Genomic DNA, 12189 nt, shown 5'->3' on the forward strand with positions numbered 1-12189 from the left:
GTGTGGCAAGAGGGAGTGGAGGCAGATGGAGGGTTAAACCATGTAGGGGAGACCCTGTGGTACAGTAAGGAGGTGGAATGTCATCCTCTCTTCCTATTCCTTTTCTTCACTCCTCTCTATTTTTGCACTTGTCACCAAACCATACAATTCTGGTAATTCTTCACTCTTATTTATTATGTTTTTTGAATATTTTTTGTTTTGTTTTCGTTATCTTTCGTGTATACATCTATGCCATGTCATAGCAATTGTCTTGTCCATACATGCATTTTATATTCATCCTCTATGAATTACAGTTTCCCAAAAACTGTTTACTGCGCAGCCTGTCACACTTGGGGCCCCATGGGCCCGAACAGGTTTTATTAAAAGGTCTTTAGAACATTTTCCCTAATGGGGTTATTGTAAGAAGAAACTCAGTCTCACCCATTTGTTTTTATGTTGGGGGTGGCGTATCCATCCACTGACGCTCCTTGCCAGGTCCGAGGCTGGTCCCTTCTGCTCCGGCCTAGACGGAGTTTGAGCTCCCTGATCCACATTGTTGTGGTCCCTGCGCAGTTAACCTTGGAGTCCTCGGGAACGATCAGTGAACGGAGTTAGCCATCCCATCCTCATCACCAAATTGTCGGGGAAATCCCTAAATGGAAAAGGCACAAAGACTGTAGATTATTTTCACAAGTAAAGATTTATTCAAGATTTGTAAACCTGGAGCAGTTGACAACACTCTCAGCAGAGTGAGTTGAAGGTTGAGCTCAGGCATATATACATTCAGTACAGCCCACTGTGTCTCCCTCCTATGCATGGTTAGTCTACATGTCTCACCAGCTTCTCTGCGAACTTCGGTTTAGAAAGATAACAAGATGTTTACAGCCCTTGAGAAGTTCAGCCAACACTATAGCTATCTGTTGTAGGCACATCCTGTACAAGTGAGCAGAGCCGAAAAACACAATTAATTTACTAAATTACTGTATTATACTTAGAATAAGCAATATGATTTCATTGTACTGTGGAATAAGAACATTTCTACCACAACAGGTGAGCAAATACAGTGGGGTGTTCCAGTAACATTGAGTACAAATCTTTTAACCAGACAGATGATGCAGTGGCTGCCCATATATTTTTCTGAAACATAAAAATATGTAGCTGGTGATGGTTTGCACTGATTCCAAATGCCTAAACTTCTGTATTGCATTTTACTCTATTCAAATGTAGAATGTCCTTCGTCTTGTACATTGAATAATTCTAGCTATTTGTTCATGTAGCTTTTCTATATAAGCTGCCATCATACAGTAGCAAGAAAAGGTATGTGAACCATTTTGAATTGGATTCCAGTAAGCAAGTTAATTTATATAGCACAATTCATACATCGAAGCAATTCAATGTGCTTTACAAAAAAAATATATGAAAGTACAATAACATAAAAACAAATACTCAAATGAAAACATCAAAGCAAAATAATACATCTTAATAATAAAAAATATTATCAAGCAGACGTGAGTAATTTTCAGTATTGTAGTGTACTGTCTATCCAGGCTAGTCTGAATACTTCCAACTTGGTGGAGCGCCACATTGGCTCCAATTTTCTGGAGGCTTGCTTAAGTGCTCTAGTATTGGAACAGTGAGGAACAGAAGGGTTCAATTTGCAGTGGTCTCTTAATCTTTTCCAGAGCTGTAAATATATTAACCTGAAGACGCTGGATGAGTGCAAGCAGCATAGCCAAGTAGCCTAAAGCTGAAGGAAATCGAGAGAGGGGGAAAAATGGATGTCCAAGGATGGAGGAAGAAACAACGCAACCAGTGGTTAATTTGAGCCGGATCCTGCTGGAACAAGATCCAGCATCTCAGATTTTCCGGCACCTACTTTTCACAGATCGGGTCTGTGGCACATGACTTGTCTTTTTCCATCACTGTGTTCACATGCAGTGTAAATATTCTAATAGAACCAATCAGAGTTCATAAAGTTGACTATTCTTGCAGCTTCTTGTAGCTTCAGCACTGCCTGACAAGATTGTGAAAGTTTTAGCTTTTTGTCTTCCTATATTTGGACTACCAATGTGCTGTAGCCTATTCGTGTCGATTTGCCTATCCATGTCTCTCGCACACCCCAATGTGTTTTTGTTTTCGGATGGCTCAGACATAATATGCTAGAAGCAGAGGAGAACAAAAAAAACTCATAGGTAAAATCCTACATAATGTAAAAAAAAAGATAAAATATATAACATGTTAATACTTAAAGAATAGGTTAGTGTGCATTAGCTGCTCAAGTGGGCATAGCCAACAGGGCAGATTTCACACCCGGAGTAGCGGGGGTTGGGGTACCACCTTTGACTAACGTTCAGCCAGGAAAACATCTCAAGCTGTCAGTTGAGGTGTTTCTCACAGTAGACACTAATGTATCTGTCCTCTTGCTCGGTTGTGCACCGCGGCCACCCACTCCTTTTTCTGTTCTGGTTAGAGCCTGTTTGTGCTGTTTTGTGAATGGAGTATTACATATCGTTGTACAAGATCTTCAGTTTCTTGGCAATTTCTCGCATGGAATAACCTTTATTTTTCAGAACAAGTATAGACTGATGAGTTTCAGAAGAAAGTTCTTTGTTTCTATACATTTTCAGTCTGTAACCGAAGCCCCCAATTGCTGATGCTCCAGATACTCAAGTCTAAAGAAGGCCTGTTTTATTACTTCTTTGATCATCACAACAGTTTTCAGATGCTAATATAAACTATATAAACTTTGGATTTGCAAACACAAGGTGCCATTAGAACACAGGACTAATGGTTGTTTATAATTGGCCTCTGTATGGCTATGTAGAAGTAGTAGAAAGCTGCTGTTTTCAGGAACAATAGTTATTTACAACATTAGCAATATCTATGCTGTATTCCCAAATTTCTATGCTGCAAAAACATAAAATAAAAAATAAGAATGACCTCCAGAAGGAATCTGTGAGAACATCGACACCCACCTGAAACTGCAGTTATTCAAGCCTGCTTCTATATTTATATGGTCAGAATAAAACATGAAAAATCTGAGAAATATTGTCAGCTATATTCCTTTCGGAACATTTCTTAGTGACCCCAAACTTTTGAAAGGTATTGTATTTTCACAAATGAATAACTAAGGTACTGCGGGTATAACTCAGGCTTTTGAAGCCACTATAGGCATGTGGAAACAAAGAAAGAAGGTGCATTCCAGTAAGGACACAGAGCAAGAGAGAGAGATAAAAGGGTGTAAATATTTACACGAGAATGGAACTCATACATAGGATTGTCAAAAAGATTGTACATGTAACACTTATGCATGTAAGACAGAGACCGGTTGAACAACTGACAAGTGAAGACAGACAAAACACACACTAAATGCTTTAGTTGATTACACAGGTGGGCGGCAGGTGTGTAAGGAGCTGCATTCGACTAGTGGTTCCAAATAGGCAGGAGTTGTTGAAAGCAGTTGCAACCGAACCCCTCAGGAATGAATCAGGGACTGTAACACATTCACAACATTATCTTTCAAAAAAGTATTTTTAAATGCATTAATTAGACAAACATTTACTGGACGCCCAGGGCTAACGACCCCACCGTTGTAGACACTTGCTCTCCAAACATAAGTCATTAGGACATCCCCAGAAAGTTGCGTCATGGTTCCATGTTTGCAGGTGACCATGACGACTTAAGATATCCCCTGTTTGCAGGGTGGATACAATAAAGGGCTGGTCTTGTCTGATATGTCCCAATGAAAAGTTGTTAGTCAGGAGATTGTCACATCAGAGTCTGTCACAACAAAAGGTAACTAACAGCTCTCGAGGTGGACTGAAATAAGGAGAAGTATGAAATATCCAATTAGTTTGATAGATTTACCCAAATTGCAATAGGCTATTGAATGAATGTGTTTCCACTGGACAAAAAAAGAACCTGTTAATGCAATAGTTGCAATAATGTGCATTGTATTTTTATTTCTTTCCTCTTCAGCTGTAGAGGCACTATTTTTGTTGAATTCAAAACAGTCTTCTCTTCTTATTAAATGTGTTAATTGGACAACATATTTACAGAATATCATATTTTCCTTTTCTAATTTCAGGTGGGCTGCTTTTTGGAGAAAAATTACAAACACGTTTTTGCAATGGATACAAATTCTACATACATGTTGACCTTGGAATCACTGTCCATTGCTCCATCAGATGTTTATCCAGCATTCATTTTTGGAACTCTTACATACTGCTTCATTGTATTTTGTAACATGACTGTATTAGCTACCATAGCACTGGACAGGAAGTTGCATAAACCAATGTTTATCCTGCTCTTCAACTTGCCTATCAATGACTTAATTGGGGCTACAGCCTTATTCCCACAGCTAATTGTGAGGATCCTGACTCAGAACAGGTCCATCTCTTACCCTGCATGTTTCATCCAAGCTCTGCTGATTCACCTGTATGGAGTGGGTTCCTTAACTATACTGACTGCCATGGCTTATGACAGATATATCGCTATCTGCTGTCCGCTGAGGTATAACTACATCATGAGTCAAAATAACTTAAAGAAAATAGTAATTGTAATGTGGCTTTTGATAATTTCTCTGGTTGTGGTTTTGCTATCACTGGTCACTCGCTTTAAAATCTGTAGAACAACAATAGTGGACCTGAATTGTAACAATCCATCACTGGTGAAGCTAATTTGTGATGACACACGTATAAATAACTACTATGGGTTGTTTGTAACTGTATTTGTTCAAGGAATGTCATTGATTGTGGTTATATTCACATATATCCAGATTCTGTTTGCCTGTGTCATGAATAAGTCATCTGATGCTAAGAGCAAGGCTATTCAGACATGTGGTACACATCTTGTCGTGTTCCTATTCTTAGAGTTCAATTCCTGCTTTAGCCTGTTAGCTCATCGATTTGAGCAAGCATCCCCTTCCTTGAGGAGGGCTTTTGGATTATCAATTTTGGTATTCCCTCCTATTTTGAATCCTCTCTTATATGGTCTAAAAACCAAAGAAATCCGGCAAAATGTTCTACGATTCTACAAAAAAAAGGTATCTTCAAGTAAATGACAACTTCATGTGTAAATACAATACATGGATTTTAATGTGTGTGCATGTGCGTGATCAGACATTTTTAAATGAATCCTCACAAGAGCCAAGCACAAATATATTCAACGTTCACCCATAGACTTTCCAGGCTCAAAACCTACTGTAGCTGATGTGACCGAGGTAAAAATGCCACTATTTTACACCGCCTATCGCCTAAAAATGAAGTGAGTTGGAAGCTGATCCGCTGACAGTTCTCTTGTCAGTTCATAATGTCTATTCCACCAATTGTTAAATGTCATTAATGTCAAACAAATAAACCCCTATTGACTCCAACCTGTTGAGCAATGATGTATCGAGAGTGTATGAAATATTGCAGGGATTATTGGCTGGCTCATTCTGGGTGAGATGCCAGACTGATAATATCCTACTGAAATGTGCCGATGTGTAAACTGTTACCATGTAAAACCCCCTTTGAATCTTGTATATCAGTTGAATTTTCTAGTTTTCAATTTGAATTTTTTTTTTTAGTGTTAGCCTTTTGGATCTTACAAATTAAGATTCAAAGACGTTACTATTTAATTGTATTCATCAAAATACCCTGTCTAATTCAAAAGACCTAATTTTGAGGGCTTGTTTCTAAATATGGGGGCCTAACCTCATACACATTACTTTGAACCACACCCATTGTTTTCTTATCCCCTCTTCTCAGTGTGCTCCTTTGTAAATGTAGTTTAACAATTCTCTTTCACCGACAGGTGCATCTCAGAAAATTGGAATATTGTGCAAAAGCTTTTTTTTTCAAAATCAAACAGTGTCACCTTCATATACTCTAGATTCATTACACAAAGTTAAACATTTCAAGCCTTTTGTTTTAATCTTGATGATTACGGCATACAGCTCATAGAAATAAAAATCCAGTATCTCAAAATATTAGAAAAAATAATTTACAATACAGACATGTTGACCTGATAAGAGCTCTAATCAGCTAAATAACTCCCTGAGCCTTCAATCTCTCAGTCTGGTTCAGTACACACAATCACAATTATAGGGAAGACTGCTGACTTGACAGAAGACACTCATTGACACCCTCCATTAGAAGGGTAAGCCACAAGAAGGTCACTGCTGAAAGGGCTGGCTGTACGCAGTGCTGTATTTGTGACTCTTATTAAAAAGTGTACATTATCTGGACAATAAGTAGTAGCATGAAAACACTTTAGTACACCTTATTAACACTGACAGGAAGTAAGGATTTTCAACTGGAATCAATTTCATTTCTTAAGACACCAGTTTATGTTTATTTACCAAGGCAGTCATTTTGACAGTTTAAAAATTTTGCAATTTAATAACTTTGTTCAAATAAAACCCATGTAACTATAGAGCCCTGCCTTTTCCTAAATGTGTTTATATTTTATTCTATCATTGTTATTTTATTAAAATTACAAGACACAAGAGTTTTGGGTATTTCTACCTTGAATGGCCATAACAGTCATACTGACCGTATGCATTACAGGCCGTGTATGATTCGCTCCTTATTCCCGCTCTTGAAGATGCCTAGCAACAGTTTGTTCTAGTTGTTTGTTTAGTCTATTCGAAGCTGAAATCTACCTTAAGCTTCGAGCTAAAACCAAATCAAAAATGTTTAAAGGGAATATCAGAACAATGTTAGCAAGAAGAATGACGGCCACAAAGGCTTTAGTCTGATGGAGGAGCAGGTTCCGATAGTGATGTCTTCTGGTCTCTTGGAAGTTCATCAGACACTGGCTTTGAGAGTGATTCAGTGAATTCCCCTGTGTAAAAAAAGTCGGCTGGACACTTCCAATTCTGCATCTGCTGTCATTCCATCTGCTAATGTTCCAGGTCCGTTAGGCTGTGATCTTTATGTGATGTTGTGAGTTTCTTAGTCCCTACATAGACTAATATTAGCCCTGATAAAATAGAAATTTCATGAAATAAAACAAAGTAATTAGGCTATAGTTTCTTGGCGACGGTGCAAAATCCTGGATCATCAGCTGTGCCTGCCGTGCCAACCACAGGAGCGCTGTAATGGCAATTTCTAAAATCCAAATAGTTGTATGAAAATGGTAGGTAAGACAGGAGAAATCAATTGCGCAATAAACGGTTTTAATCTTGCTTGCAAGGAGAAAGTATACAGGTTACAAAGTAACGGTGAATAGTTTCTAAATAAAAACATAATTTTGACAGTATTTATTCCATAGGAAAAAGGGGTGTGGTAAGATGCTGCCATCTGTTTCATGTCAATCAAACACCTTTCCCTTTGTTCTATCACACAAGTCAAATGCTATCTTTCCCCACCTTATCCTTCCTGCCATAATGTTTACTGTAGTGTTTACCCAAAGGGGCCAACTGACCTTACTGCCCCCTGTTGTATCTTCTCCTATCCTGTCCTAAAACCCATTGATCTCCATCTGGACAGACAATAGATGTCCCCTACGCAAATACCAGATCCCACACATTCCTGTACCTATCTTAACAGTGGGACTCAGTCCTTTATACAGTCAGAATACATTGTATATAGAAATTTCCACAACAGCGCTCAGACCAGCACTGGATGAAGCTTTCCCACTAAATCCACCTATAGCAGAGCGGCATGAAACAGCGAAAGAAGGCACAGTGTGGACTGCTATACAGTCGGGTGAAAATAGAGGAAGGTGACAAAGTCAAAATTTCATGACAGCAGCTCCAGGCCCCACAGCGCACGCCAAGCGCAGCATTGAAGATGCCCTCACCACTTTTCAGTGTTTGGTTGATGATAGTCTGTTGGAGCACATCAGGGACTGCACTGTGGCTGAGGCACACAGAGTCAAGGAGGACAGCTCATGGGATATGATAGTGGATTAACTAAAGGCCTTCATTGCTATAGTCTACATTAGTGGGGCACAGGGTGGAAAAAGCATGGACTTGGCAAGCTTTTGGTCGGCCGACTGGGGCTATGCATTTTTCAAGGAGACCATGTCCTGAAATAGATTCAAAGAAATCATGCGATTCCTGCGTTTTGACAAAAAGGAGGCCAGACGCAGACACGTGCAAGAGAACAAGTTTGCCCTGATGACGGAGGTTTGGGAGAGATTTGTCCAGAACAGCATTGGTTGCTACCAGCCCAATGCCGACATAACTGTCGATGAGCAGTTCTTCCCAACAAAAGCAAGGTGCAGCTTCATCTAGTATATAGCAAGCAAACCTGATAAATTTGGTATAAAGTTCTGGCTGGCTGCTGACGTTGATACCAAATATATGGTGAACGGTGCGCCATATCTGGGCAAAGACGAGATACGGCGGTCAGGTCAGCGACTAGGAGAAAGTGTGGTGTTGAAAATGGTTGAGCCTTACCTGGAGAAGGGGAGGAACATCACCACGGACAACTTTTTTACATCCCTCGAACTGGCCAAGGCACTACAGGCCAAGAAAAACAGCCTGGTTGGCACAGTAAATAAAAGCAGACGAGAGTTCCCCCTGTGCGTAATGGAGCAAAGGCCGCTGTTCACTACAGATGTGCTGAAAAGTGACAATGCAACGCTAACAGTCTATCAGTGCAAAGCAAGGAAAAACCTCTGCATTCTCAGCACTGTCCACACAGCTGTTGCCATCACAAGTGGCCAAAAAGCTAAACCAGAGACAATCACATACTATAACAGAACCAAGGTCAGAGTTGATATGCTAAATCAAATGGCGAGGAAATACTCAGTGAAAGCACCCACACATAGATGGCCAGTGGCTGTGATTATAATATCCTTGACCTGGCTGCGATAAATCCATCCTGTTCAAGAAATGCACCAATGAGAGGATGTCACGGAGAAACTTCATAATAAAACTCACAAACGAACTTCACTCTAACCACATGAGAGCAAAAGCTACACAATTGTAGGTAGAACCCAGGCAGGAGTAGATGTGAAGAAAATAATTGTGACAAATGTCATAAGGCAGTGTGTGGGAGCTGCACATGGAAAGTAGAGATTACCTGTGTTGACTGTAAGTAACTGATCCACAACCGTCAGTGAAATTGATGCATGCTATTTGCCTCCAAAACAACAAGAGTTAGCCCGCTTAGTGAAGAATACTTTCATTATGATTTAACAACATGATATTTTTCATTGTAATTTTACACCATGATATTTTTGCTCACTAAAACAAATATTGGTTACTAAATCGGTTCATTTTCTTGCAGTTTATTATATTTTCATATTATTTTCCCATGACGGCCAGACTGTTTTGGCCAGTTTGGGGCATATGCATTTCATATGGGCCCATAAAGGTTTTACCTATGCATTGAAATGCATATTGGCAATGTTTTTGCAAGTTACTGTATTCCAATATCCAAGGAAGAACACATTTGTTTTCATTTTACAAATAAAATACTAGAACATTTTGATACATTTTGACTTTTTATCTGTAATTACAATAGTTGTTCTGTGGTTGTCAATTAACTGATACATTTTCCACATACATTAGAATTCAAATGTAGTGTTCTGATGTTTATTATTACCTATCCTAACATTACAGATCCATTTATTCTTAGACTTGATATAGCTTATTTAAATTATGCGCAAATAATATGAGCGGTCAGAATGACTGCTGTGGCCATTATAGTAGTGATAGAATTCCGGTAGTTCTAGTGTTAAAAAACAAGCGAGTTTCAGTCGCTTTCTAATCAAGTCGGCCAATATGAACGTTAAAATTCCAGAGTTCCAGACATATGTTTTAAATAGCCATACTGTATAATACCCTACACTTAAACAGCAATAAAACACAAACTCTATGAACCAACAAATATTTTTTATTTAAATTAGTCAGCAGAATTAATTCTTCACAATCTGTGAACTGATTGTGAAGATCAGTTTACAGATCATTGCTGTCGCCAGAGGCGTTGCTAGGATAACAATACATTCCGGGCTTAGAACCCCAACCCCCCATTTGGACTTTTTCATGGAAGTCTCTATGGCGCTGGCTGAAGTGTTGAAATAGGCCTAAGATTGTTGTGATGCTATACTGTAGGCTCAGACCTAATTTGCTGGCCTCTGCAGCGCCATCATTCTCTTTTTTTTTTTATGTCCGGGTTATGACCATTTCAGAGTATAGGACCTTTCTATAACTTGTTAGTCATGACTCAATATTGTCTTATTGTGAGACTGAGAAGAGGCTCGCTGTTTTCGTGGCAACAGATCATACAGGTCACACAATATCAGGTTATTTAATATGCCATTGATATATTTACTTTTTCATTTGGCACTTTGGCGGGTAATATTTTTTAATCTGCGGGACTCACCTGATACCAGCGAAAAGACGCATTTGCCGGCTAACTTAACCCCTGACGCAGTTTTCCTTGGTCTTGTTCCGTGTGCACTTGCCGTTTTCCTTGATAGGCTAATTATTTAGCTACATTTGATGATTTTGGCTACATAAAAAGCTGAATCTTCTGTAAAATAATCAGAGAATATGAATGGTACCTAGGCTATGGTGTAGGCAACATTGCATATTTTTTTCTCTGCTAATATAAAACAGTAATTTTATGAATGACATTTAATTTTCAATTGCATTGATAAATAAATAACTCACACTATAACGGCCAGGTACCCAGTGAGCAATTGATGGCGGCCCGCCGGCGTTTTGCTGCTGGCGGGCCACAGGAGGCTATAATGTTGTAAAGCCAGCAGACAACCAGCTTTTGCCGCTTTTGTCCTGATCTCAATTTGCATAAGCTAATTTGCATCTCAGGCGGTTTTCCATCAGTGGTCCAACTGCGTTACGCTGGCGTAACTCTGTGATTTGCTGTATCTGCTTGTGTTGCCATTTTCTTCCAGCAGAGATGAAATTGTACCCTTTTTATTCTTGTACTGATTATTTGTATTAACTTTATTTTAATATTGTTAAACTTTGTGTACAAAAGTTTGGTTAACATTGGTAATTTATAAATAAAATACACTTTTGCACTATTGCTTGTGTAAAGGACCTGTGTGTAGATATGTACAATAAACACATAGAAACAGCTGTCTCTCGCCATTGCTTACCATAATATTTTCCCGGACTAATGGCCATTTTCCACTGCCTGGTACCGGCTCAACAACTCGCCTATAGCCTCGACTTTAATGCAGTCAAAGTCACTGGTATACTTGCTGAACGCAAGTTCTAAACCATTGGCGAGAAAACAAGTTATAGAGACTGAGCTTCAAAAAAAACTGTGTCAGCCTGAGATGAAATACCTACAGTAAACTTTGTTTCTTCATGTGTCCACAAGTTTGGTTGCTTACTATTTTTTGTTTCTTTGTTTATCTTCAAGTTTGGATGTTTGGTGCTTCTTCACATATTAGCAGTTGAACAGGTATGGAAACATCGTTAGCTAACTTGTCTAAATCGTGTTTCTTAGTGTATCAACAAATTAAAATGTTATATGTGCTTATTCCTTGTAACTTTTTATCAACTGATACGTAACATTTACTAAATCGTGTTTTATTTGTGTAATGTTATCCTCATCTCTAGAGGTTGCTACATAGATACGTGTGGGTTCATTCACCAAGATGCTTAACTTGTTATTAAAGCATGTTGCTTCCAATTTTATTTGTCAATTTCAATTTATTTTTAAGGGCAAGGAGGCAGAGTTAGGGGGGACGTTTTAGCTCTGCACATGAAGGTAAGAATTAACATTTTGGCGGACACTGCGATTTGAGTTCTGATTGTAAAATAACTAGATTTAGGATTGAATAATTAACTGTCTGTCTTTACTTTCAGAATATTTGGAGAAGATCAAGCGGCTGACTGAAGAGAACTGAGTGGACAGAAGGTTCTACAATTAGGTTTGAATAAGACTATAGTTGCACTAGCATGTTGTCTTCATAAAACATTTCAAGAGATATATTTCAAAACCGCTACCATCAGTAGGTCAGCAGTGAGGACCTCTCTGCTGGCCTAGTGATGTCAGAATCAGAAAATTATATTTTCAGAACATTCTCCACTTTTAATGTGACGTCTGACTGAAGAGAAGTTCAAGCTGAGGGCACAGCTGGCTCTATAATCAGGTAAAAACAAGACTATAATTACGCTCGCATCTTGTCTTAATGAAACTGCATTTGTCTGAACGTGTGCCCTTTACTAAAATGCAATACTGTACAGCTTTTCTGAAATTACATGTATGTGGCAGTTTTGTTTATTTCACTATT

At 38.8% G+C, this 12189-nt stretch overlaps 1 protein-coding gene across 1 annotated transcript; it reads left to right on the forward strand.

Moving 5' to 3' along the window:
- The first annotated feature begins 3626 nt into the window (after positions 1-3626).
- Positions 3627-5080, forward strand: LOC105031644 (olfactory receptor 52K1-like). Its single transcript, XM_034293391.1, has 2 exons — positions 3627-3644; positions 4067-5080. The coding sequence occupies exons 1-2, from the start codon at positions 3627-3629 to the stop codon at positions 5039-5041; spliced, it is 993 nt and encodes a 330-aa protein (XP_034149282.1). The 3' UTR covers positions 5042-5080.
- Positions 5081-12189: the final 7109 nt, after the last annotated feature.

The sequence above is a fragment of the Esox lucius genome, chromosome 1 (assembly GCF_011004845.1).
Source record: "Esox lucius isolate fEsoLuc1 chromosome 1, fEsoLuc1.pri, whole genome shotgun sequence".
Classification (NCBI taxonomy): domain Eukaryota; kingdom Metazoa; phylum Chordata; class Actinopteri; order Esociformes; family Esocidae; genus Esox; species Esox lucius.